Here is a 27,465-nt window from a genome sequence, read left to right as displayed (position 1 = left end):
CAAGAAACTGCCATCTTACTATTCACTGAACCAGATGACTGTAACATGCGCATTGTAAGCGGCGGCAACAGCGGAAGATTGTTAATCACAGGAGAGTACAAGAGCGTCGTGAATGCTAGGCTGAAGAGGCATTATCCCTCTGGCGGTGCCTGTTATGGGATACAGGCACTAAATATAAACGCCATATTTATGGGGAGATTTGGGGGTTTCTTCGAATAATCGAAAAGGGCCAAGGCAATAGTCAGAGAACTGGTAGTATGTGTGAACGCAACGAACTAGTGACTTTTGGACCCAATTTTTCCCTTTCTTAATCAGCGCCAGAAAGTCCACTAAAATGAAGCATGAAACGATGGGATGGGTGTAAGTCTGGTATCAGATCAGGCACAACGACATGTAGCGATGAGAGCAGCCGGAATAAAGTGGTGCTGCAGAGTTGTGTACACACTCTACTCTCTTCGCCATGTCGTGGAAAATAGCAAGTAAAAAACCTAGTCTGAAAAGGACTTAATTACAATGCGGAAGTCGTTTGGCCACTCAGGGGTTTGAGGGCAGAGACATTGGCCTTGGACAATTTCACAGATGGCGCTTCACAAGGGCAGTCGGGATCTGAAGCGTCTCCTGACATTTCTCCATTCACCAGCTGTGCATCGCCAAGCTGCATCTTTTTTAGGGGCTCCACCACGTCTGCGCTGTCCGGGGCCACATCGTACTTATGCTCTTTCAAATCAGTTCCAGTGTAGGAAGTGTAGAGCCCACACACTGCTGTTGCATTTGCCTCTTCTACGGCCTTTGTACGCAACTCCTCGAGTTCAGTGTCCGTCTTGAAAGTGTTAGCCATAGGAAATTGCTGCGCGCATAGTGCTCGGTAATTTTCTATTACTGATGCGTCAACTTCGCCGAGGGAGGTGGTATAGGCAGTCTTCAGTAAGTTCAACGCATCCGCACAAACCTGTAAGGTAAAGTTTAGCATGAATAGATGCTCGACAATGAGAAGATAGAGCTCTTTGTTACAAGCAACAGCCATAACTTATGTTATAGTATTCTCCTATTCGAGAACGAAAAGTGATCATACCACCTTGTTTTGCACGGTTGAACTTTTGGTCAGAAAATACGGAGTCAAAGTTCACAAGCTAACTTTTGCGTATTGTAACCGTCTCCTTACAGAGTGACTGCTGGTTTCGACCTTCTTTTCACAGATCCTTACTGGTGCGTGCAGAGCTTTAGTCGGGGGTCGTTCATGACTCGAATTGTAGACAAAACTCATCTATTAGGACACTGGGGCGTGAAACTAAAAGGCCATTCTGGTGACATAATGCTGTTTTGAAACTCCTCCTGGTCGTTTGCTTGTGCACGATGTGCTCAATGTTGAGAAAAAGCCTTTTTGTCGTGTATTTCAGTGTCTACTATTCCCTCCCACTAAGAAATCATACGCACATCGTGGGCGAAATTGGTACAACATCAGCACAATTGACTGTGACAACGACCAAAAAGCAACAAGACTAGCAGTAGCACGTCAGTATCTTACCTTGCTGTTTACGAGTTTCAGTGAAAACGGGACAGGGAAGATGAGATATATTTCGCCCGAGGTTTTTAAATAATTACAAATAACCACCGATTTTTTATTGGGCTTCACGGCCTCAGATGAAAAAATCGACTGCTATTCGAATAGACATCATATATATATATACATATATATATATATATATATATATATAATGTCTGCGTGCAGAGCTTTAGTCGGGGGTCCTATATAAACACCTCGACCCTTCAGTAAAACAGCCCTGCTGTTCTACAGTGCAATACAGAAGCAAAGTTCACATCAACTGACGTACCTTCCAAGAAGGGCTAAATGATCCGTCTGTTGGCAAGGGCAGTTGAGAGAGATGTGTTTTGCGTTCACCGGGGTTGGTCAGACAGCGAAGCAAAGTGGCTGGAATTAGAGAAAATCAATCACCCATCCAATAATTATTGACGTGGACTGTACCGTACAACCAAAGTAAGGAGACACAGAGGAACACACCTAACTACGGTTGATGGGACTGTGCAAAAACAGCCGCTTTAGCAAGTGGGCGCGGTAAGAGGGAGGTTTATCCCTACACCTATCCATGAATCCGAAAGTGGCATAACATTGCATCAATGGGTATTCTTCGTTAGGGAGTTTCGTTGTGAGGACCGATCATTTAATGCCGTTGACCATGGGGATTTTGAATCTCCTGATAAAAGGGCCGAAACAAGCGTAAAGCGCCGAAAAGTGCCCGTTGCAGAGAAGCTTCGCTGAGTTCAGATTTGGAAACAACTTTCAAGAGTCTAAATGTGCTCCAGCGAAGACAGTGAACCACTGATTTTTCATATCCGGTGCCTTCCGTATTAGGTGCAAACAAAAGGGACAAGTCTATTGGTATAAATCATGTATAGTTGACGATCAAAGCTAATGCTACATACACTTACACTACCCAACTAATTCTTTCTGTACTATGCTTGGTGGGTAAAGACAATCCCTTTTCGGCCTCCAGTGCGCATTCAGACCACGCCAAATACTGCAACTCAGACGTAAAAATGGTTAGTGAATTCGAATACACTGTTTTCTAATCCATGCAATGAAATTTGATGGCACCACAATATGTCAGGGGCCAGGTGATTTTATCGTACCCTTAAAACCAATGGAAACCGTGCACAGTCGATCAAATAAACAAGTCTAGTATTTTGAGACAGATTTCTACATGCCCAGTTATGATCAGCTTCAAAGCCTCAATTATAATGACGCAAACATTGTTATACTTCATTAGTGAACCGTCAGCTGAAGGTGGTTGGTGGCTGTCTGTTAAACAATTTAGACCAAAAGGAAAAAGTGGCTTATTCTCCCTTTGACAGTGTTCTGTAGGTTAGACCACAATTAGCGAAGCGAGTCAACCTCTTCCCTGAGAGTAAGTCTATGTTCAATCGGGTTCGTGTTCAGCGATCATCACGTCTGGTACGCAGTGTTCCTCACTTAGTTACTGACACCACAAAGTTAAATCCTTCAACGCACAACAATGAGGTTCTGCGCCATCCTAGCCATGAAACATGGTGACGTAGTTCGGCCTTGGTGAGGGACTGTTTTACGACTGACACCTGCAAAGCTGAACGAGTGTACTCTTAGACGACGGTCAGCAATATTATGTCTGCAGCTAGACGCGCAGAAGAAAGTACAGCGAGAAAGACTTACCCCTGAACACATGTGAGTAACTGGTAGCATTGCGTTTTTGAAAAGCTTCGTTGAAAGCACTTGGCATGGAGTTAGCAGCAGTCGGCCAACCAGGGAATAGCAAAGGAACCTCAGTGCTGAGTACCTTATGTACATATGAGTCTGGCGCTTTATTGAACATCTCTGAATACGAGTCCAACTGTACAAGGAATCGGACACAACATTCGTGGAACCAGGGATGATCGGCCGAACCGGGAATACGACTACCATGTTTGATAGACCGTAGCATGAGCAACAGTTTCTCTGAAAGCAAGAGCCAAAAACCCATTTGCCATGAAAATATCCACCATTACGCGCTGGAAACACCCTAGCAACCCACCATCAGCACACTTGATCTCGAAAGTAAAACACATAAAAACGAAGTGTTTGTAACACTGTTTAGATTCCCTCAGAGCTTTATTCTTCTGGGAAAAAGCACCGCGCCAGGCAAAAAAGACACAGTAATCAATGCTTCGAGAACTAAGTTGATTACGAAGTTACCCAGCAGACTCGAGATAGCCCAGTGGTTAGGGCCCGAACTTACTGACCGGAAGGTTAGTGGTACGAACCCAACATCCGCCCAGTAAAGCAGGCTGTGGGATTTGCAATTAACTTTCTATATAATGCCTTCACTGACCGGCAGCCTTCCTGGCTGGATAAGTTTAAAGAGTTCGATTACGCCCAACCCATCGCTTTCACATTTCTTGGACATTCCTTTGCCACTCCACCCGGTCAGTCTTCGAGACAGGCATCGTTTCAGGAATCGTATTGTGGCACCGAGTAGACCACCTTCATCGGCTCGATCAGTGACAAAGGTCGCTATGAGACCCAACTAAACTGGGTAACAGTCTCGTCTCTGGACGCAAACAGTCAAACGATGAAATGAACTAATTTTGGATGTGGACCTGTCTTCATTTCGTCGATCGGTTTTTTTCACACTTTTCATTTACACAGACTTCTTTGGCGACACAATAATATTACAGTAGCAACAAGGGCACGACCCAGGCCATGATAAAACCTGTACATATGTTCCATGAGGAACCATTCTGAATATACCCTGTAAAGTTAATTGTTATTTGATCTATCTGGGTGTTCGATGGGTAATGGTTGGGATCGCGTCCCCAGTAAGGAGATGCTCACGTTTATGGTTGCGACAAATAAACGGTGATCAGCACGCTGTCGTAGGAACCGACAGTCGTTGTTGGTTCTGGGGGCGTGTACACAGAATATTCCACCAAGATGGTGCTCATGCTTGTTATTTGTCTCCACTTGGATGCTCGAATCGCCAGCCAGAATAGTACTATCCGTCCACTTTGCCATGCGCAAAGTCTCGAAAACTTCACAAAATAGGCGTCATTGACTGCCGCTGGCTTCAGTTTGTATGGGGGGTATGCAGACAAAACAGATTTCGGGTTCGGCGTCGTTAGTAACGGGTTTTAACAAACCTGTGAAACTGTACACAGACGGATGTTCACAAGAATCTAGTCACGTAGGGTACCTTCAGCTCTCTCACTCAACGCAGCACCCACACCATGTAAATCACGGGGAGCTGCATGTGGACCACCTGATACCCGAAGAGTGGACCTCGATTGAATTGAGTTATCTTGGACCATGTTCAGACGCATTACCCTAGTATGTGTATGTATCGATTTTTGAGAGGGAGAGGGCCTGGTCTGTCTAAAAGATGTGACGTTAAGCAGATTGCTTGTTAACAGCACATGTCTGGGTTTTATTTTTCTGGGAAGAGGGCTACGAATCCGCGCTGAAATCATAAGGCAATAACCAGATATGGTCATATTGATGTGTGATAATAAGGTTGGGTCTGATAAATTAGTGAGATCACCAGCTGCTTGTAGTACAACAGTAGGTTTGGAGATACCTTGGTCACATTGCCATCCCATTCTTCTACAGTAACATCCCTCATTCCCTTCTGCCATGTCAGATTCTGTCCACTTCTAGGTTTCCGCCACTCCGAATCAGACATGGAAAACAGTATTCGTCTTGGTATGCGTAACACAGCACAGCCGTCCTAGCTTGCAGTGCTGGATGCATTTTTTGAGTGAAGTGCCGTCTGCTTCACCAAAAAACCAGCCTCCAGATCAGCTCACTGCAAATTCACTGGTTCCAGCCGAAACCTCTCAAGCATCGACGGTCAAAGACCTGAAGATGCCTCAGATTCTCCAACCAAGTCTCTAAAACCGTACAAAAATGCAGCCCGTAGTGTGATCTGAGATGTGCCTCCAATGAAACCCAGTGAGATGCTTTTTTGATGCCACAAGTGGCACAAATCGGAAAACGCAATTCTGGACTTTGAGATTTGTGTGTTCATTTCGTCTGTCAAAGTATCGTCAGAGCCAAAGCAACTTCCGAGATACGTATAGAGTTCCACAACCTCCAGTGTCGTTTCTTGAGTCTTCAGACACGTGTTCAAAAACAGTAGGTCCATCAGCATGAACCTACATTTTCTGAGTGCAAAGCTCATGCCGAAGGACTGGATAAACATGGTCAGCTTTTCAAACAATGCTTGCGGTTCCTGCTCCCAGCTCGAGAAAGCTCACTCAATTCAATTCAATTAATCAGCTATACCCGTGTCCCATATGCACACTGGTTCCAGCTGCTACAGTTTCGATCACCGGAAAACGGGAAAGTGGAATACAAAACCAAAGCTTGGAGGCGAAGGCGTGTTCAGCTTGCTCGGGTAGCTACGCATTGAAGGCAATAGCTTTGATGCACGAGCGCCACCAACTGCGCGATTGGGCCATTTTCACCAGTGTCATTAACCACTGATTTGAGCCCTGTAGTCCCCATCCAGGGAGGCAGCAGTTGCCTATCCGACTTAGTTTGCTGGTTAGTGTCTTCATACTTCGTTGCCAGGTCATACACTGTCCACCTCTCGATCGCTTCTACCCAGCACAGGGCTTGGCAAAAAGAGCTCTGGGGGCAGACAGTCTTCTGGCATGCGGAGTACATGACCCAACCAGCTCAACACTTGAAGCATAAGTAATTCATCTATCGTAGGAGAGCTCCTTCTTCCTAAGACCTCTGGCGTACTTCAGCATTACTATTCCAATGTTCCCACCAGATCTGACCAATGCTTCGGAGACACCGATGATCAAACACTGACATCTTCCGTATGTCCTCTCCGCGTAGGGGTCACGTCTCTGATCCGTAAAGCAGTATGGGTCGTAGCACCGCAGTGTAAACTCTTCCTTGACAGACAAGCTCACGGCACTTCGGCGCCATAGGTGTCGGAGGTTGGCAAAAGGCGCCGTGGTCTGTCGGATTCGAGAAATAATCTCATCCCTAGCCAGTCCACCGGAAGTTATACAGCTGCCCAGGTAAACAAATCTATCCACCACGTCGATGGGCTCACCCGCAAGCATGAGGTGTGGGTTTGATCCGACTCAGTCACATAGCAGTACTTTACACTTTGCAGCTGTGAAGCGCATGCCAAACCGTGCGACAGAGTAATTTAGGTTATTTAAAATCGTTTGCATTTGCGAAGGATCTGAACCAAGGAGAGCAATATCGTCTACATACTCGTCTGTGAGGGAACGTCTCGGGAGCACTTCGACTCCCGAGGTTTCGGAGGAGGGCAGAGAAATTTAAAGCAGCATATCAATAATAAAGTTGAAAAGGAAAGGGGAAAGAGGACAGCCTTGTCTTACATCATTGAACGTGGTGGACTCAGGCGAGAGCTTCCCGTATACTAGTACGCGCCCACTGGAGTTCGCATACAGTGCCCTCATAAGGGGGAGAAAATTGGAAGGGACACCTTTGATCGCCAGACACTGTCAAAGTTGCTAACGATCAACAGAATCAAAAGCAGCTTTCAAATTCAGAAAAACTACCAACGTAGGACGTCTGAAGGAGTGGCGCTGTTTAAGGATTTGTATCAAGATAAAGATATGGTCGATGCATCCTAGACCAGAGAGAAACCCAGCTTGATTCTCACCGATCTCCCGATAACCCACCAGCCTGCGCAAAATAATGTCAGAGAGCATCTTAGATGAAACGGATACCAGGCTGATACCAGGATGGTTTTCACATGACGTTCTCGCTCCCTTTTTGAAAACTGGGATGACAGTCGAAGAGTTCCATTCGGCTGGTATTCCGTTTTCGTTCCAAATCCTCTGCAGTATGGCTGTCAGACTGTTCATCAGGACCTCGCCATCTTCTTTGAAGAGCGCGGGATGTAGATCATCCGGGCCAGGTGCCTTGCAGCGCTTCAGGATTCAAATATCATGCTGGATTTCGGTTGCTGATGGTTGGTGTGTGTTCAATTCAGGCTCGCTTGGTTCTTCCAGCGGTGTTGAAGGAGACCAGGTGAACTGTTTTTGGAAACGATCAACCCATCGCTCAAGACGGCGATTGAGGGAGTGAATAGCTGTTCCGTCTTTTTCGCATACTGTCTCACTGACACTTGGCTTCCTTTGACCCGTTGATCGGATCAGTTGAAACAGGACACGGCTGTTGCCTGCAGCGATAGGTTTCTTTATCTCCAGGGCCTTCGAAATCCACCAGCGTTATGTCATTCTTCGAGCTTCTGATAATCCGATGTTTGAGGGGTCTGCGTGCACCAGCGTAGTCGCTAGTTGCTGGTATGACCTTTCTGGCAGCTGATGTCGAAGATATCCACTGTTCATTGAGTCGAGTCGGATGGGTTTGACCTGCATTAATCTTAATTGAGCCAGACAATCGCACAGCGCAAAGGCGAGTGTTTACTGGGACCCAGTCCAGTGAGGAGCTTTCAGCCTTGGGGCTGAGTGCAACTCCCATACCGTAGATACCATTGTGTCAGGATCACCGGATGCCCGAAGAGTCAAATATAGAACATCTGGGCTCGTCCTAAGCGGCCTACAGAGCACGACCGAAATGGGGTCTTGTCTGCGTGTTTCGGAGACACAACGTACATCGATAGAGAGGGAAAGTAAGGTTTCAGCAAGAGGTGCCTGCTGCCCAATTTGACAGAGTACAGACATTAGAGGTTGCAATGTGGATCGAATCTTTTGAGGTTAAAAGGTGATCATCTTTGGTCTATTTTTCTGGGCGATAGTTGAGACACGGAACAGTGGCTAGCGGGTTGACAGATTGGTTGATTGCACAGCATTGTAAGATGGGTTGGGAGGGAATGAGGGGAAGGCCGGTCAGCGAAGAACTGTAAGGGAAAATGATACTTCCTGTTTTCCCAAGCCGAAGAAGGGGGTTTAGTTGAGGTACTCCACCTTGAGCCTTTGACTCAAAAGTCTAACCCACAAGGCAGTAGGAGGTTTTGTTCGGGGACCCTGCATCTAGCGTCTGACTCAAGAGTCTTGACCACAAGACAGCGGTTGTTGGTTTTCTCGGGGGACCCTGCCCGGAGCCAATGATTCAATAGTCTGATCTACTCGGCTGTAGGGGGACGGCCTGGCCCGAGGTCGCGGGGACTAGGGCTGAGCACAGCGGGTGCCTTTTGAGCAGCACCGGGCTCTTTAGTTTTGAAACTATTCCGACCGCATTGAATAATGCACCGGCGGTCACAGTCAAACGTTGGGCGATCGGAGTGTGCGGTTTTTGGGGCCGACCTTTTCTGATCCGTCGTTCCTCAGGGGAAGGCAGCATCGCTGCTGGTCGCCTGGAGGAAACTCCTTACTGCCTTCACACTCCTATCGCAGGAGACAGTACCGCTTTACCTCCAGACCGCTTCGTAATACGATTACTCGCAGTACGGGGACTCGCTGTTCTTTGTCGGACTGCTCCTCTATTGACCTTTCTGGCATAGTTGAACCTTTAGGAACTTAGTTCTAGCCGGTATAGCCCATAGAATCATTGCAACACAGAAGCCCGACCACCATGAGAAGGCGACAGCTTTGGGTCGGGGAGAAAGCTCAGTGATTAAGGCGCGAAAGGTCCGCGGTTCATACATGACCTCAGCATCTCGATTGCTTCTGTCTAAGCTTGAGCAATCTGGCAGCATCCAACCCTAGTGTCTCATTCCGTTGGCATGGCAGTTAGGCTCCGAATGGGTGCTACAGCTGAACGAATTTTTTTGTTTTTTATAGTGCCCCCTGCTCTTGTTCGAAAATGAGAAAAATGTTTTCTGTATACAGCAAGTCGAGAAGGTTCTCGCCCGGAGAGATTTGAACACCTGGGGTATTGGAGACCTTTCAGAGTTCGCCTTATCATCTCATAACGAAACTGAAACGATGGACAGAGTGGGTATCCTTGTCGAACACTAAGAGCGAAAGCGGTGCTGAGTTTGAGATGGTTCAGTGGTATAGACTCGAATTTACTGACTTGAAGGTCGGAAGTTGGAACTCAGCCTCTGGGTCCCGATTGCTCCCGCCTAGGCTTGGGCAACCTGGCAGTATTACAGCTCTCGTGCTTCCTTTAGGTGGCATGGCAGCTAGGCACCGAAAGGGTGCTACAGCTGAACGTTTGTTATTTTCATTACTGAAAGCGGCGTTATAGCCGGTAACGGCAAAAAGGGGGGTTGAATTTCCAATAGTTTTCTAGTAGTTTCCAGTAGTTTTCTATCCTATACCGCTCTTACCAGTCGGTCACCTGAATAACACTAGATCAGGAAGTCTCGTTCAGCTGTAGCACCCTTTTGGCGCTTAGTTACTATGCCAACGGAGGGAAACAACGAGAGCTGGGATACTGCCAGGTTGCCCAAGAACCGACAGAAGCAGTCGAGATGCTGAGCTTGGGTTCGAACCACGGACCTGCCGGTCCGTAAGCTAGCGCCTTAACCACCGAGCTATTTCGAGCCCTGGGTTAGAAGTCGAACTGAACTCGCAGGTTCAAAAACGAATAGAAAGTTGCGCATACCGTCTATGATTACGGTTTACCTGGTTTGTCCTGTCGAAAGCACACCATTGAGATGAATTAGTGGCCAGCATGAACCTCGGTCGGGTACCCTATGGCTTGAACTGCCATAATCAACGGTCTAAGCAAGACTAAGCAGAATCTCGGGATCCCAACCCAAAAAAGGCACTGAATGACTCTACACTAAAGGCTTAGAAAGAAAGCGAGATCGTTCATTTGCTCCGAAATGACCGAAATTTTTTCCCTGAATCAACGTGCTTTTGAACACAGCGAGTGCGATACTTGTAGGACTTTGAGCACAGAGAGCGATTGTGCTGTGGCGGATGACTGGTCAAAATGCCGTCAACAAACTCATGTGTAGCTCTCGACCGAGTTAACAAATGTTATGAAACTTGTGGAAAAATCTTTTCTAGTCAGCCAGAAGTTCTGCATAGAATTTCGGATGAGTCCCTACAACCCGGGCGGCTACTGGTGATGGATATATGGGTGCAAAATCGTCATCACTAGCGTGAAAGATATTCGAAGGGAACTAAAAATAATCAATTGGACTTTTATTGTTGAATTGTAAGCGAAATTCCTGAGTTTGGTTACACAAGTAGCACAATGAACTTACTAGATGCCACAGTCTTACAGAGTAATCCAGCATCAAACTATAGCGACAATTTTACCATTTGTAGTAACAGACAACGACAATCTCCCTAGAAAGCATACAGTACAGATACCACAGTAACTAGTGTCGTGGATATCATATAAGTGTAAGGGTCGACATAAAAAAAACTAACAACCGCAGCATCCAAACCACGTGCAATACTCAGAGGTTCGAACTTACTCTTATGTTCGTACACTTCGTAAGCCAAACAATGCAATTCAATTCGTTTCGGAGCCAAATCGAGAAGTGGTCTCAAAAACTTGCAAGCTTCTTCGAGAGGATCAGCAGGCTGAATAGAGACGAACAATAGTATGATAAACTATAAGGCGAATGATACCCAGAAAATTTAGGCACTGATGCTAGGGTGTACGAAATTAAGAAATCGATGTACAAAAAACCCATCAGAATAGCCTAAAGTTGGCCACAACAAAAAGTTGTAACAAATGATACGGCATTCGTCATCGACCACGGTTATCTTATAAAGGACGAGTACAAACCAGGAAGAGTTCTGATACGTTTGAGAAGTATGTGGAAATCAATTAATTTCTCTTCAGTGAATCCAACGTATGCTGCGACTATGACCCATATAATGCAGCTTGCTGATGGAATGCCCACCTACTATTATTGTAACTACCGCCGTAGCTTGACGACAGGGAAGACTTAGCAGCATACCGACTGTCCTAATCCACGACCTGAAGTGCGTAGTGTCTTGGTCACCTATGGGCTTATGAAGGTTGTTGGTGGTAGTTACTGTCGCATCGTGCCACAGCATGATCGATCAGCTTCGGTAGAACCGTGAAATGTGGAAAGGTGAAGGCGCTGAAGCCCGGATTGCCGAAGTTCTAAAAATTATGCGAACACTGCAAATGTGTTGAGGAAAAGCTTGAGCACGACACAGGATAACAAACAAAGGTGAAATACAATCTCAAGCACCACTAAAGTATTCTGCGGACAAAATCGTAATATTCCATTAAGCCTAATTTGGTGTCAACGTACTTCTATGTCACGTTCGAGGCCAGATTAATTTGGATCAACCGGTTGCGAATCTTAAAAAATCCTTGCCGATGATATTACATTTGAACTGACTATTATTACAGATTTCACGCTTGTCAGAGAGCTTGTACATAAAAATGATGAATCACCTGATATGAGCAATAGGGTAGTTAAGGAGACTAGGCAGATGACGTATTCGGTACGTTAAGTGGTGGATATTTTGGCCTTTAGTGTACAAGGATTCCATTAGTTGGATGTGGTGTGTGTACTGCGGGACGATCACGTGATCGATAAACTACTCAACCGCACGAGTCTATTGAAGGTGTGGGTAAGACCAAATGAGCTCTGACGAGTTCCGCCCAAAGGTATATGTCAGGTCGATGTCGAGATGGCTCGGTGGCCAAGGCGCCAAATTACGAACCGGAAGGTCCGTGGTTCGAATCTGACCTCAGCACCTTCACTGCGGCTGTCTGGGCTTGAGCAGCCTGACAGCATCTCAGCCCTTATGCTTCCTTCGAATGGTATGGCAGCTAGACGCCGGAAGGTGTCAGAGCTGGACGAGTATTTACTACTATTATTATACGTAAGGTTGAAGGTGTCGGACTTCTTGCCAGGTTTCCTACTCAAAATAACCAAAGGCCCCGTCTATTAGGGGTCATTCGCTCAAATAATTCGCAGTCAACCGACAGTGTGTTACTAGAACTGCGCGCATTCAGACGGTTTGTGATAGAAGCTTCAACGGCTTTATCGAATGCTAGCAAAGCCATGTTGAGAGCATATTTTACTTCTGCTGATCATGCGGGGGGAGGTGGCCCAGGTGGTTAGAGCGCGAATTTACTGACCGGAAGGTCCGTGGTTCGAACCCGACCTCTGCCTCTGGACTTCCCCTGTCTGGGCTTGGGCAACCTGGCAATATCCCGGTCCTCGTGCAGCCTTCGGGTAGCAGTTAGGCACCGGAAGGGTGCTACAGCGGAACGAACAGGTGAACGCTGATCATGGGTAGGCGCCGGTGCTACAGCGGAACGAACAGGTGAACGCTGATCATGCAGTGGTAGTCACAAGAAATGAGCGACTTTTAAGATAATTAGGTTAGTCGCGCTTACGCACAAATATACTGCAGAAGTCGATTCGGAAGGTAGCCAAGAGCATGCCAAATCTAACTGAATTCAGCGGAGGAACTTGAATCTTCGATCTCCACCCATAGTCGCAAACTGTCATACCTATTCACTTTCCAGTCTTATTTACTGAGAATTACAAAGGGGATATAGCCTAATTCTCCATTCATTTGTTTACGTTGCGCCACTGCAGACAAACTCAAAATATAGAGACACTGTATTTATGATTTGTGAGAGTGGATCGCGCGGTAGCAACAGTAAGACCTACCATCAAGTAGGTAATCGTGGACCCAAATTCCTTTCCTCCATCGATTTGGGTTAATAAATGCAGGGAAGAGAGAGGACAATCACGATAGACCAATGCAATCTCTTGACCAAAACGAATGACAGATGTCGGGGAAGGAGGTCGGTCAGCTGGCCGCTTACCAAGTCCCACTGGGAAGCATCTGCCTTATTGTGCATACCATTAGCGTGGCTCTGAAAATCTTACTGACATCTTAAACCTTCATATACCTATTCAAGCTCTTATGTTCCATTCTCCAAAGCGAGCATTATTCCTGCCACTGCATGAAAATGAAGCTAAGGTAAACTAGAAGTCTGCTCGAATATTAGACTTTTCAGGAGCAGTCCCCGTCCACAGTACGAATGCACCCAGAGAGGCTAAACATATCATGGTGCTTAGCCTGAGGACTCACGTAAAATCGTTTTGATATTCTATGTAAATAGATCAAATCCCGCTGATCTGAAAAACTTGGTTTCCCAGAGCCTAGTCTGTGAGCTCTCAATGATAATTCCATCGAATAACTGAAAGAAGATAGCTGACACAGTGCCAAGTTTACTGAATATTCCTAGTATCTGACTAAGCCAGATAGTCACCAACACTTAATTTAGGCAGATCAAACCGAAGACCATTCGGGTCCCTAATTTGCGGCTTGTCCTAGCAATAAACTTGTGAAACTGGTTTGAAAAAAAGCGGAACCTAGCACGAACTGGCTGTTTAACCTGGAGACGTTATATTGGACGGATTTAGCCAGTGATTCAACGACATGGAATGATTAAGGCGGATATTGGTATCAACTGAAACTGCTGCATAATTTGAGAGCCATTTAACTGAATAACAAGTGTATTGTGCTGGTTTCACATAGCCTTCTTTGACTAAACAGATACAATGAAAGACAACCGCGTGAGGTCCGAGTCATTGCAGTATTCAACCCGAAAAAAGGCTCATGACAGGCTTCCTAAAACCTCCAAATATAATTGGGGGTATTCGTGGCCACTACTACATTTTCAAAGACATCGACTATCAACAAGCCACAAATCACGTCAAAGCTATATAAGTTCATCCTCGTCAATGGAGCTTACTCCCCCTTCGTTTCTCTCTTGTGTTCCCCGTGTCTAGCGGCGGGATCCACAGGTTGAGTTTTGTGAGTCACACGGAAAATCTCCGTAACCTCCTGATCGACAAGACTTAATTACGCTTGGGGTTGTCACCTCTGTCTGCCGACTTATTGTACTCACGTCAACTAAAGCATTTGAAGCCTTTCGCTGTGTTCTAACCATGCACACTATTTTCTTTGTCCATAAGAAGACACCTAGCTTAAATATTATACCACTCACTTTATATCTTCGGACAGGCAGTATTTCACTAAACTCCAGAATATTGCCTACTTCATGCTTCACTGACCACGGTCACTTTAGAGGATAAACAATCATCAATAGGCTAGCACCGCTCCACCGAGCGCCGGTGCATGGTCGCTTGCTACTGGGTTGCAGTGTTGATGGTGCTCAAAGCCCTACGCACTCATCAAAGAACTTAATGTACAAATGATATTCCCAAAAAACATCACTGAGAAATCGTAGAAACCCCTTGGGCATATTGAGTTGTGGGTATGAACCGGTAGATCCCATTCGTTTCATTTCAGCATTTCTCTATTCAAAACTCACTGACCCACACGTTTTTCGTGTGAACGGACCCGACACAAAAAATGTGCAAATACCAGTTAGTCTGCTAAGAAAGTTTTGGAATATGGAAATCAGGAAACAATCTGCAGGGTGGAAATGACTTACCAATCATTATTACAGACAGCAACCAGTATTGGCATTTCCCTACCGTACAATCGTGCAAATTTCGTCTGCCAGCCCGAAAGTCACGAATCAGTCTTGCCAGTCTTGCAATAATTCCAAAGAGCGCTCACTTATAGAGCTTGAGTAGCTCGAGCGTCATTGAAGTCGGTTTGTGACCAAGTCACGGATTGCTGGGTCATTCTATGGAAGATATCGAGGGCGCCACTCGTCCATGTGCCATGAGACGTGCGCAGCCGATAATAGCCTCTAAAATGATCTTTGTGACAAAAAATCCTATTTCCTCACAAAAAAGTTAGAACGCTCTTCTGCTGCACGGTTTAACGCTCAATCTCGGCACACGTAGTTGTTTGCCTTCGCTATTCCTAGCCATACTGCACACAAGCCGAAAGAACAAGGAGTATATGTCCTGCTATTCTAGGCAACAGAGCGCCAGTCAACAGCTATAACAAAAGATCCTATACGGAAATGAAATCGGTTGGTCGTATGCAGCCACAAAATCTAGCGATTAGTGAATGACAGTGACCAAATAGCCCTAATTTGAGGCGAAACCACTCTTAACTTAGTAACTCACTGCATTTCAGCCCGAAAATGTCGTGGATATACATTCGAACAGTAGCTCACAGCCCCACGTACTATGTGGACCCATATACTCTAGCACGCTACTCACTCGAGCGAGGACCTGTGGATCTAACCCACTGTCTGTGGTGACTGCGCGATCTGGATCAGCTTCATCCGTAGCCGGTTGCCGAGATCTGATGGCCTGTTCTCGTCGCTCTTGTTCCGCACGGGCGCGTGCAGCCTCGGCTTCCGCGCGCCGTGCGGCCTTTCGCTGTTTGTTGCGCATTTTCTTTGCCTCCGGCGTGGATAAGTCTGACAAAGTGAAAAATAGCAATCAAACGTCATTGCGCAACCAATTAGAAGAACTTCATGAAACTAAATGTATGCTTTAAAAGCAAGATCCAAGACCTTGACAGTTGCAGTAGAAGCGACGGCCCAACCGATCTCAAGCTATAGATGAAAAATAAGGACGAAAAACGAATGTGAACAAAACCAAGTGCACAACATACCTTGCTCGCCAGCGCTACGGTCAGTCTCTGCTCCCAAGGGCCGGACAGTCAAGTGCAAGTATATCTAAAAGGAGATTGATGATACGTCATGCAACGTTCAACAACAACGCAGCATCCACCTGTTGCACGTGGATGTAACAGCAAAAACGTTCGACACTTCCTAGTGCAGTAAGAACTCCCTAACAGGGACCACTTCCGGTTTCTTTAGTCAAGTTCCTATCCCAACTTATTTCTGAGAACAGGGTCCAAATACGGTCCTACGAACGTTTTTCACTGTTCATCACCTAATGTTAAACAATGGATGTAAGTTTTGCGCAAAGCTCAACTTCGATGAATGGATATGTACGTGGTTAAAACATTCCCCAAAATGCCTTCATTTTATACCGATCTGATCAGTGTGCACTGCAAGAAAGCCTCAATACACGCATGGTTTTTAACGCAGCTTCATGATCATGTAGGCAAAACAGCATGTCAGCATGGAAGACCGGGCTTGGGTTGAGAAACAACATCTTGGTAGTCAATATCTGGGAATTCAAATACGATACGGACAAAAGAAGATGGTCAGAAAATGCAAGACACTACGTGAAGTAAGCAACTTGCCTCCACGGCCAACTGAGCAGCTTCGAAATAGGAAGGATGATCGCGTAATCGGTCCTCCAGTCTTAGTGTTTCAATATAAGCTCTGAGGGTCCCTTTCCGGAGGCAGTACGAATGAAAGTCCAACTGGTCATCTAGGATGTTTCGGTAGTGCTGCAAAAATGAATGAAGAGCCATAAAGCTACCGAGAGTACAAGGAAATCAAATACACCAGGCGGATTATAGTTTTCTTATGTTGTTATAACGCCGCGTTAACAGTGGAAAAAATGTGAGCAGACTGTGAAATATTTACAGTAGCACTGATCGACAACAAATCAGCTATTGCGATCGTCCGCACGCATCTGAGTGCAGTGCCCATGGGTTCACGTGATGAGGTCTCCACAACATTGCAAGAGATGATACAGACTAAGAAATGCAACTAAAACTTGAAATCAACGGTCTTCTGGAGATGCGTTTTGTCACCCCCAACAATGCAAACCAAGTGTAATTATGATCCGCTATGATTCACACGCATTTCCAATAACTCCTTCGGCATGACGTGATTAAACTAGCTCATGCAAATGCGTGTTGGCCATATCCGCTCGGTACAACGATAACGATGGACGGCATCCAACCATATGCACTCACCAGCGTTTGTATTTGGTGAATGTCTATTTCCGATACTGTCGGCAACCCCCCGCTTCTTGGTAATCTTCATCCACGTGCCCCACTAGTCCCAGAAGGGACAGTCGACCGTCGATGCCATGACTCAACACAAGACTGTTGTTTGCACTTGAGAAGACTGAGACCACGCGACGCTAATGGAGAGTGCACACATAAACTATATCCGATTGGTGCAACAATATTAACGCAGCCATCCTTCCCATAAGGCTATCACAGTGAAGTCGTCACTTATTTAATACTCTTCCGAGTGAATCGACAAACACTGGCCACCCATTTGACTCACTATGCACCATATTGGAGTGTTTGTGGACCGACTAAGTCAAGACAGCCGCCCTGTATTTCTGCAGGACCCCTTCGCCTGTTGGACCCTGACCACACTATTCGCTGATATGCTTAGCAATCAGGGGTCATCGGCAGTTAAACGAACTTCCAAAAGGCCTGGGGATCAAGAGCTATGGTTCGTCTCATGGTTCATCCATCCTACTTCGCCAAACCTGTTCAAGGAACTGAGATCATCGACGGAACTGTTCAAAGAAAGAATAATGAAGACCCTTTTAGATTTGGAAGTGGGAACACGTTGGGTCAAATCAGTCGAGAACTCGGTTCCTGTTTACAAAATGATTGCCAGTTGTTCAAACCATCACGAAATCAACACATCAATTGTCTGGAAGCTTTTAGCAACCGTCATTTTTCGTACATCTTCGCCCATTCGTGAAGTCAAAATCCACGAACAAGCTGTTTCTCAGAATGAATACAGTTGTATCCTCACAATCCTATAAACCCCAGAGCGCTGTCATACGGAAGGGTAACCGACTACTGCCATATTATTCTAAATCCATGCTTCAATCCACTGGGCGGAACGGTGGGTGCTGTGAAGACATCTACGAAAGAATCGCACACATAACATTCGTAAACAACCTCAGGGAATGGCGTGGCGAAATCTATAGTGAAATAAGTTGAGGCTGTAACACCACTTTGGTGCCTGACTGCCATGCCACTAAGCACGAGAAGGAAGCACAAGAACGGAGATACGGTCAGGTTGTTCAAGTCTAGAAGGGATTAGTCGAAATACCGGAATTGAATTCTGAGCAAGGACCTTCCGATCAGTAAGTCCGCACCTTAACCACTAAGCTGCCTCGAGCTGCAAGAACGCGCTGCATACGGGTCAATAGACAACTATCCTAATTTTATTCAACATCTAGTTTTAGCTTCATTATTGCGATATCTTTCAAAGTACTCAGGATCCTTCACAAAGAGACCTTATCTTACCAAGGTGTGACGGCTTGTGTATCTCCGCGACCCATTGAGCCATTCTGGGGGAGGAGGTGTCCATCATTATCATCATCATTATCAACTGCAAAAACCGCGAACTTGTCATGCAGTGATTCTAGCTGCCATTGGCAAACTAGATCACTCAATGGATAGAGGTCTGGTGAACGAAATCTCCTGGTACTCCAGGTTGGCGGTTGAGACAAGTGTGGCGACGTGTTCCGTAAAATCAGTAATGTATTTGCATTTCCAGTCAAAACCCGCTGCCTTGCGATCAGGCTTTTGAGCCAAAGGATTTGGTTGAAGACACTAATAGACTTCATGTCTGGGTGTGGGCTCTCTGGCAGTATCCCAGCCCACATACAACCATGATTTGCACATACCAATAAACTCATGCTACATCAGCCGTCGCATGGTGCCATCAGCAGGGTCACCTTACTTGATGCATACAGCAGGAGGGGTAAGCGAAAACAGGCAACTGCTGCCGCCTCACTTTTTCCCTTCCACACACTTTTCCTTGCCCCCCCCCACACCACAACCCATTATTAACTCTCCTTGAAGGTCAAGTACTTACAACGGATGTTTCCGTTCGGGCTGCATCGGTTTTGCAAGCAACATCTGCACATCATCCGCACCAACATTCTCAGATTTTCCAAATCAATCTTCAAACCTCGGCAGTTAGTCTACTTAGCCACAATCTGAAGCAAGCGGGTCAAAAAGTTTCTCACGTTCTCATATTGGAATCGCCTGACACTGATGTGTGCTGTGTATCAGAAACAGGAATTCAAGACGAAAGCGCGGTGGTTGAGCTAACCGCCCCATCAGTCTCCAATCGCTTCTGGTTACGCAGTTCTGACGATCCACAGGCTACTGCAGCAGGATGTGCGAGGGTCTGTATTGTCCTCAATTACCGAGGGAAAACACCATAGCTCGACTGGATACCCGCCGATAATCGCCTCTGTACACTTCATCTGGTGGTCTGTGAAGGAGCCTCACAAGCAAGAAGTTGGTCATCATCATCATCATCATCATCATCATCATCATCATCATCATCATCATCAAAGACAGCAACATCAGTGATACCACTGATGCTTAGCTGCCGTAAGAAGTTGGTCGATGTCTGTCTGCCGTGCCCGCTTACACCCCAATTGACTGTACCTCTGACACCATCAGAGACAAGTTTTATGACGCTCTGAGTGCTCTTTTGCGGCGAGCTAAAAGCTCAGAAACCGTTATGAATGCCAGAGATTTAAGTGTACAACCAGGCAAGCTCAGTGCATCTGAGACCCAATTAGGTGGTCGACATCGATTGGACTCAGTAAGGAACTATTGCTTCAGATGCGTGCTGATCGCAGGTTGTTTTTATGCAGTACTAACTTCCGAAATGGCCGAAGTTACCTGGCCACATGGTATCCCCCAACGGCCAAGTTCAAATCGATCACATTGCCATCAGTTACCGATGGCCTGGATCAATAACTGACTGTCGGTCGTTTTGGAACACTCTTCCGGAGTAGCTTCCGTCTACGTCTTTCGGGGTCGCGCAAAATGTGTAGGGACCGCTCGGCAACTGAGAGACTGGCAGATCCGGATATTAGACGAACAGAATCGCATTCTAGAGGCTCCTCCAGATGCCCCACTATCAGATGTGACTTCACACTGGGACCAGATCGTCACTTCTTGGCACAGTGCTGGCAGTTTTGCCTGTGGCAAGATGCTACCCGACCCACTCATACACCAGATATCAGAACGAACGGTGGCACTCCTTAAATCTCGGAGAAATATCCCAGCCAGTCCCGAACACAACTTGGCGCGACGAATTATCAGACCTCAAGCGAAATCGAGCGTCCGAGCTGACCGTGAATTCTGATAAGCATGAAAAGCCAAGGAAAGAGGAGAGGCCCAGACAGTCGGGAGTGCACGAAGATTACTTCAGTTGACCCGTACATTTGGCCCCAGAAAACCACATGTAAGCAAAACCACCAAGGATCGAAAAGGAGTGACCATCTTGAATAAAAAAAAGCCTCTACCGGTGGGCCGAATACTTCGAACAACAACTGTCGTGGCCACCAGCTGCCACTCATCTGGAGCCTGGAACCCTGGATTTCAAAGTGGCACTCAACTCGGTTTGTCTGTCTGTTCTTCTTGACATGCTTGCCCACCAAGGAATGCCCTGGAAGTTTGTGAGCATAAAACGTTCTTCGTATTTTCGGACTTCAGGATGCGAGAGTATATGGAGAGCTCTTCAAAAGCTTCCGTACACAAAGCGGTGTCCGTCAGGAGTGCCCACTATCGTGAATATGAACACATAGCTCCTCCTGACATCACGGATTGTACAAAACCGGTGCGAAACAAGACACGAAAAAAGCTGCACATTCAGTGAAATAAACCCGGTATATCTTGCAAAATTTGTGTGACCCTTTCAAGTCTGTGGCGGGAACTTTTTTTCAAAATGTCCATCCTTGACTGCTTAACGCTGTGATCCATGTGATCGACCTCGGAAAGCAGATGACTATGTCTGTAGGAGGCTTGTCCATGTGACATTTTCCTACTTACGGGAACGCAGACGTTTCGCTAAAAGCTACCAGTGATTCCATCCGTTAGTAATGGCTCCGCACTGAATAGGCTCAGGACCTGCCTCTTATGACTCAAAGACACCGGATGTTGTGGAGACTTATCTATCTCCGAAACTGCCCCGTTTTATACGGTGATGTGAATGCATGCGCGTTAAGGGTTAGAAGGCGTTTAGCTGTAGCACCCCTTTCGGTGCCTAGCTGCCATGCCACCCGAAGGAAGCACGAGGGCTGGGTTACTGCCAGGTTGCCCAAGCCTAGACAGGGAAGTCGAGTGGCGGAGGTCGGATTCGAACCGCGGACCTTCCGGTCAGTAAATTCTCGCTCTAACCTTGGGCCATCTCTGCAGCCTGGTCTGGCCATTTTTTGTTAACTGTCTTAAAAGGGTCTTTGAACTCCTCCCCGTCAGTTCCCCCTGATCTGGTAATAAAATCTTTTCGATTGAAGTTGCATGCATTTCCCAATTATCCCATCGTTCTAGGATACTTCTACTCGGCCTCAAAATTGCCCTATGTAATTTGGAACATAGGTCATTTTGGTTCCAGCTTTCGGATACAAAACAGTGAACAGGAGCTGTAATGCGTGTCGTGTTTTTGAGGCTGCGTAACATGCATGCTAATCTGAACTACTTGGAGCAAAATGCCGGTGTGCCACGGGCGGGTGATTGGGGGCTCCATGTGAATCCCAAAATGACCCGAATACCTGTATAGAGAAGCCCGAGTTGAACAGTTGACAATCGACCAAGTTACCATTCATAGAAATACTCACCTGTTCTATTTCATGACAAAGCTTTAAGGCTTCGCCAAATTTACCCATTGTTTTCAGTGCACGGGCATTTTCTATTAGAAACCACATGCATTGCATCTCCGACAAGTAATCCGCTGCCGACGTATTTCCCTGAAACAGTAATCACCGAAGGAAAATATAGGCTTACTCGGGTAAACTTGGAGGCCATCGATACGGCATCTGTAAGGCGATGCGCCTGCACCATCAAGTTTGTACAACGAGCATTTATGTAGCGGTCAGCAGTATCTAATGATTGGGCTTCCTCCATCCATCGACTCGCTGTAATCACATCACCGGCTGCACTGTACACGTCAGCTTTTAGGACGTAGAAGTCAACCAACGTTGGAGTAGACATCAGTTGGGAGTCAATCACATCGAGGGCATCCTAAGACTGTTGGACTAAAGGATACCAAATTACCTGGTATTGACCTTTATGGTTGAGGAATTGGGCCTGAAGAAAGTTCAACCAAATGTCTGTAGATGGAGGTTCGGGGTCGTCCGGAGAATGGAGAGAGTGACAAAGAGACATAGTGCTTCTGTACTTAGCGAGCAACTGACCCAGCGTTTTGAACTTTTCATCATTTGACCATAGACCCATAAGCTGTACAAATAATGGAGGAGCTCCTCTTCGCAGATGGTACCGCAAATAAACATCAAGATGATTCACGAACTCCTCGCCTATTACGGTTAGTGAAAGGACACAAAACCCCACCTGAGTACAAGTCGAGCAACAATCTTCGAGCCAGTCGTGATCTAGGATACTTCGCAAGTACTTCGTCAAAAGTAACCTTGCACACTGATTTGCCTTCAGCGGACTCCGTGTCAGTACATCCGCTCGCCTTGCACAATAAGTCCAAGTACAAATGATTTTCCGGGTTGCGGTCGACTAGTTTCCATATGCACTCCTTTGCGCCCGTCAAGTTTCCCGTAGATAACAAAAGCTGTGCTGAGAAAAATGTAGGATATAAGAAGACAAGTACCTTTCATCTCCAGCAGAGAGGTTTTGTCTACAATCTCATTCGCAGAGTCCTCTAGATGTTTCAGGGCAGCCTCGTGCTTGCCAGCCTCCATCAGTACCATTGCCTGATACAGCAGCAACTCGCTGGTTTCGTATCCGGCACCAGGTTCTCCCTGGCCCTTCCTGAATTCGTTTAAAACCATTAATGCCGTATCGTAATTCCCAAGCAGATGATGTATTAATGCATAGCCGATCCAAGAAGCTCTCTGACTTGGCCTAAGCATCAGAAGTTTGTATCGCGTGTCCTAAGGAAGTAACGGCAAACAAAAAAGTTTTACCTTGCACCCCTCATAATTTCTCAGCTGCATTTGTAAAACGGAAAGGTCCCTGAGCACCTGCAGATTTTCCGGATCCAGGCGTAATGCTTGAAGATAACATTTAATAGCTTCGTCATACTTCCTGTCGGACTTTTGAATCAGCCCATATATGTGCCAGCCTGAAACAGATGAGCTGCGAGGATCGGAACATACACACAAAACTCGAAATATTAGCCTTGAGACCACGTTTCACGTACTCGCGCGCCTCTTCTTTTTTACCCAGGCAGTTCAACAATATTCCTTTCATTGCCAGGGTTTCTAGAGGAAAATAACCCAAAGAGAAAGGCACTACCCCCATGTTCAGCAAACTTCGGGTTCCCGAGGATCTGTTTAGTGAACTTCAGACCATTTTTGTACTGCTTCTGGTCATAATACTTCTGAAAATCAACGAATCAGAATCGAAGGTACAGGGCAAGTTGACAACGAATAAAAATAGGAAACGTGAGAAAGGCAGCAACAAACGCACCACGATACGCTTGAAAATAGACACTTCTTTCGGGGGAAGCAAGTTTGGATTCGCCTGTTTATCCATAAACCTAGGCCACGCGCGCAAGCGAAAGGGGTTTCAAAAGACGCGGATTTCCTCACCGTCGGTTAAAACAATTTTCCTATTATTGTACGGATTATATGATGGAAGTAAACATAAGACATTCTGTTAAGGTTATTTGTAAAACATGAATTATGTGCTTTACGACAGAAATAGACCAGCTCCCATGCAAATGAAGTGCATATCAGTACCCACGAGAAAGGATACATTCTCCTTCCCGATTGAGGGTACTCGTAAGTTAGTTCTTAACGAACAATCTCGCCTAGCATTCAACCGACTGAAGTCCTGCTTGACTCACTCGACGTTCTTGCATTATATTCCATCCGATCCACACACCAAGTTGTACCTCGCCACAGATACCTCGCAAAAAGCAGTCGGCGCAGTCCTTCAGACAATGAAAGATGCAGAATTTTAACCTCTCTCATTCTTTTCAAGACGTCTGCAGCCCGCACAAACCCGTTACAAAACGTTTGGAAGAGAATTATTAGCTGTATATCTGGCAATACGCCATTTTCGACATCTTTTGGAGGGTCGATATTTCCCAGTTTTGACGCGCCATAAACCATTGATCTTCACCATCCAAAGTACGTCCGATCGATATTCTCCCCGAGAGGGCCGGCAGCTGGCATATATATCTCAATTTACGACTGAAATCCGTTATATTGAAGGTAAATCAAATGTAGTTGCTGATGCACTTTCACGTATGCGGATTGATTCTTCAGGCTTTACGACCCATTGCAAGGAAACATAAAAAGCCCTAAGACGCCGACTAATCGATCAGGTCAAACGGGGAGCTCCTTGGCCGCACAATGTTCTCAGCTGCAGAATCTTGGTGACTGGTATAAATTTTTTCACTCCAAAATGCTGGATTTTGTTGTAAATTTGCTTAAGCGAAAAATCACCCTAATCTATTTTCATACACACGCAGCTCACCAAGTTTCCCAGTCCAACGAAGTAACCATACATCTGACAGAAACATTCTAGCGGAATAACTTTCTCGCGTCACTGGGATCCTGGGATGCCTATATAGGGCTCAAATTTTCGACCGGTATTCTGAACCTGATTGTCTGTTAGTTTTTCGTCGTAGATTTCAGAAATTCAACTCGCTCCCTCGAACACTGCGCACCGTGAAAGAGCTATCCATAATTCCAAAGTGGATATTTTCTTCGACAGCTTCGGGGCCAATTACGCACTCCGGAACACCTTTTGTGGTTTTACATTTTTCTCTCTCAATATATGGGTTCATCCCTGTCTAGAACTGTGGCCTGTTGCCCGTGATATCCGCACATATACAGCCATCATTACTTACACCCTGCTTACTTTTTGCGGAATACGGTCTCTGAACTGTTTTTTTTCGTTTTTTAACCATCATGACAGCAAAGTTGCCAGAATGTCGAATGTGGAACAGCACTTTCCAGTGTCTTCGAGATGCGATCCCCAAAGATATATATGTACTGCAGTAACATAGAAGCCCATGTATGGCAGAGTTAGTTTTGCTTCCTTGAGTGAGATTCAGCGTTGCTTTTTAGATGGCTTATCCAAAAGCATGCTTCTTGGTTACTCGGCACTATCTTAATCCCGTTTGAGTCTGCACCCATCAAAACGGCTTTTACATGAATAGATACTGCTAGTATATCAAAAAACGAGGTTTCCATGTGAAGTCTGCCGGAGGAAGGACAATAAACATAAATCAAACAATAATTAATCAGGCGAAGGTGTATCGCATGCGACAGTGTTAGCGACAATGATAAAAACAAAAGAAAACCTTTGCTTACCAACTATACGCTCGGGAAACTTTCCCTTCTGTGATGACTCGTGGAATGCCACGGACCGGCAATGAACAATTACAATTTGAAGGTGTCAAAATCTGTGGCCCGTATTACTCTATCAGCAAGCTTCCCTCAGAGCCTAACTCGCCCTATAAGACAATCGTATCTCAACACCAATCGAGCCGCGAAGGCCATTCATCCGAACATAAAATCTGTTGGGCGTTTTTCGTTTTCATCGCGCAGGCTTATACGAGAGCCATAAATTTCCTGGTTCCGGAAAAGTCAGCTTTTTCGACTTTCGTAGCTCAGTGATTTCTGAGCATTCCTTTCTGAGCACCAATTCCTCGGAATAATTTAGCCGGTCCTTAGTTGGCAAATTTTGGTTTCTACGAGAAATTAATCGGACCAAAATTTTACGTAATGGTGTGGCATTTTACTAAATATATGCTCACACCAAAAACCGCCGCAACCTGCCTCGGTTTTCTTGGAATTCGTTTTATTTTAGGTCATCTCTCTTTCTGAAATTTTACAGTTGCGGGACTGAAGCTCCATGTATGGTGTCTGAATTTTTTGTTGCAAAGTTGGCAGCTGGCCCACTTTTTACCCTTCACGGAACTTGATGGCTGATACTTGTTCAAATTGGGTACAAAAGCTTATTAACTATTCAGGCAGGGGGCGAAAATGAGTAACGCCATTTGGTTAAATTCGGCACCGCTAATTTATGCCTCGCTAGGCGGTCGTCCGTGATATTTGTAAGATGAGCATAAGCGTGAATATACTGTTGCCTAAATTATGGTTGGAATGTAGGCGTCCGTGTGGTGCCGGTTGCTTAGCTCGCAGACATCTAGGGAATTAGTGTTATCATATATTTCAGGGTTCTATGGCGAAAAAGAGGTAGAAAGCTATCACTGACAGGTTTCAACGTGGCGCACTGGTAAAATGAATTCGTTATAATAATAAAGTTTGTACCCAAATGCTGGGTGACACGCTGTCAGGCATTATCAAACTGTTACAATCTGAATAGCAGCATGATTGTCGGGGGCAGTGAGCATGTATGATTGTGCGGAAAACGGACGGGGTCATGAACAGTGGGCATTTTCCTATGTAGATGTTAGAATTTGAAGGTGGCTGGCAAGAAGAAAACGAGTGAGGGGAAAACAGGAGGTTTCCCTGCTGATCTTTACTGGCACTGACAAGAGAATTGCAAATTGCGGAAAATGAGGAATGACAAAGAAACGGTTGTCACACAGACCTAGGAAGCTGGTGGCCGAGTGTTGCCCGGCAGCTACAGGCCTATTGGTCTCACCGGCGTACCGTAAAAGGTATTGAACATGTTCTGAAGCGCGCCATCATGAATCACCTTAACACAGAAAATTTGGTTTATACCCAGTGCGACATGAATCTTTACCGAACCGCTCTTGCCTGACAAACCTGCTAGTGGCTACGGGCGTCACCACATAATGGGTGCCATATTTTTCTACTTCACAAAGGTATCTAGCTGAGTCCCACCCATTNGGCACTGACAAGAGAATTGCAAATTGCGGAAAATGAGGAATGACAAAGAAACGGTTGTCACACAGACCTAGGAAGCTGGTGGCCGAGTGTTGCCCGGCAGCTACAGGCCTATTGGTCTCACCGGCGTACCGTAAAAGGTATTGAACATGTTCTGAAGCGCGCCATCATGAATCACCTTAACACAGAAAATTTGGTGTATACCCAGTGCGACATGAATCTTTACCGAACCGCTCTTGCCTGACAAACCTGCTAGTCGCTACGGGCGTCATCACATAATGGGTGCCACATTTTTCTACTTCACAAAGGTATCTAGCCGAGTCCCACCCATTGCCTTGCCCCAAAATATTTAGTCCTACGGGATATAAGGATAAACTCAACGCTGAATAAGGACGTTCCTATTCGACAGAACATTCGGAGTGAAACCGGGCTTGGTCTACTCTTCTTCAGCGTTCTCCATTTAGAGTTCCTCACGGCT

At 46.0% G+C, this 27,465-nt stretch overlaps 3 protein-coding genes across 3 annotated transcripts; 2 read left to right on the top strand and 1 right to left on the bottom strand.

Annotated features, from left to right (window-relative positions):
* T265_00451 (hypothetical protein) lies at positions 1 to 23,744 on the bottom strand (the record flags this gene model as incomplete). The annotated part of the gene is made up of 16 exons (XM_009164224.1): positions 1 to 949; positions 1,833 to 1,930; positions 3,206 to 3,487; positions 10,860 to 10,968; positions 15,540 to 15,742; positions 15,940 to 16,003; positions 16,546 to 16,689; positions 21,807 to 21,935; positions 21,973 to 22,209; positions 22,243 to 22,502; positions 22,537 to 22,770; positions 22,805 to 23,087; positions 23,121 to 23,278; positions 23,313 to 23,417; positions 23,449 to 23,536; positions 23,626 to 23,744. The coding sequence occupies 16 exons, from the start codon at positions 23,689 to 23,691 to the stop codon at positions 509 to 511; spliced, it is 2,901 nt and encodes a 966-aa protein (XP_009162488.1).
* On the top strand, positions 17,484 to 17,978 carry T265_00452 (hypothetical protein; the record flags this gene model as incomplete). Its single annotated transcript, XM_009164225.1, has 1 exon — positions 17,484 to 17,978. The coding sequence occupies one exon, from the start codon at positions 17,484 to 17,486 to the stop codon at positions 17,976 to 17,978; it is 495 nt and encodes a 164-aa protein (XP_009162489.1).
* Positions 22,437 to 22,691, top strand: T265_00450 (hypothetical protein; the record flags this gene model as incomplete). Its single annotated transcript, XM_009164223.1, has 1 exon — positions 22,437 to 22,691. The coding sequence occupies one exon, from the start codon at positions 22,437 to 22,439 to the stop codon at positions 22,689 to 22,691; it is 255 nt and encodes an 84-aa protein (XP_009162487.1).
* Positions 23,745 to 27,465: the final 3,721 nt, after the last annotated feature.

This window comes from Opisthorchis viverrini (genome assembly GCF_000715545.1).
Source record: "Opisthorchis viverrini unplaced genomic scaffold opera_v5_4, whole genome shotgun sequence".
Classification (NCBI taxonomy): Eukaryota; Metazoa; Platyhelminthes; class Trematoda; order Opisthorchiida; family Opisthorchiidae; genus Opisthorchis; species Opisthorchis viverrini.
The sequence above is the reverse complement of the archived record's forward strand: the minus strand, read 5'-3'. Positions and strand labels throughout refer to the sequence as shown.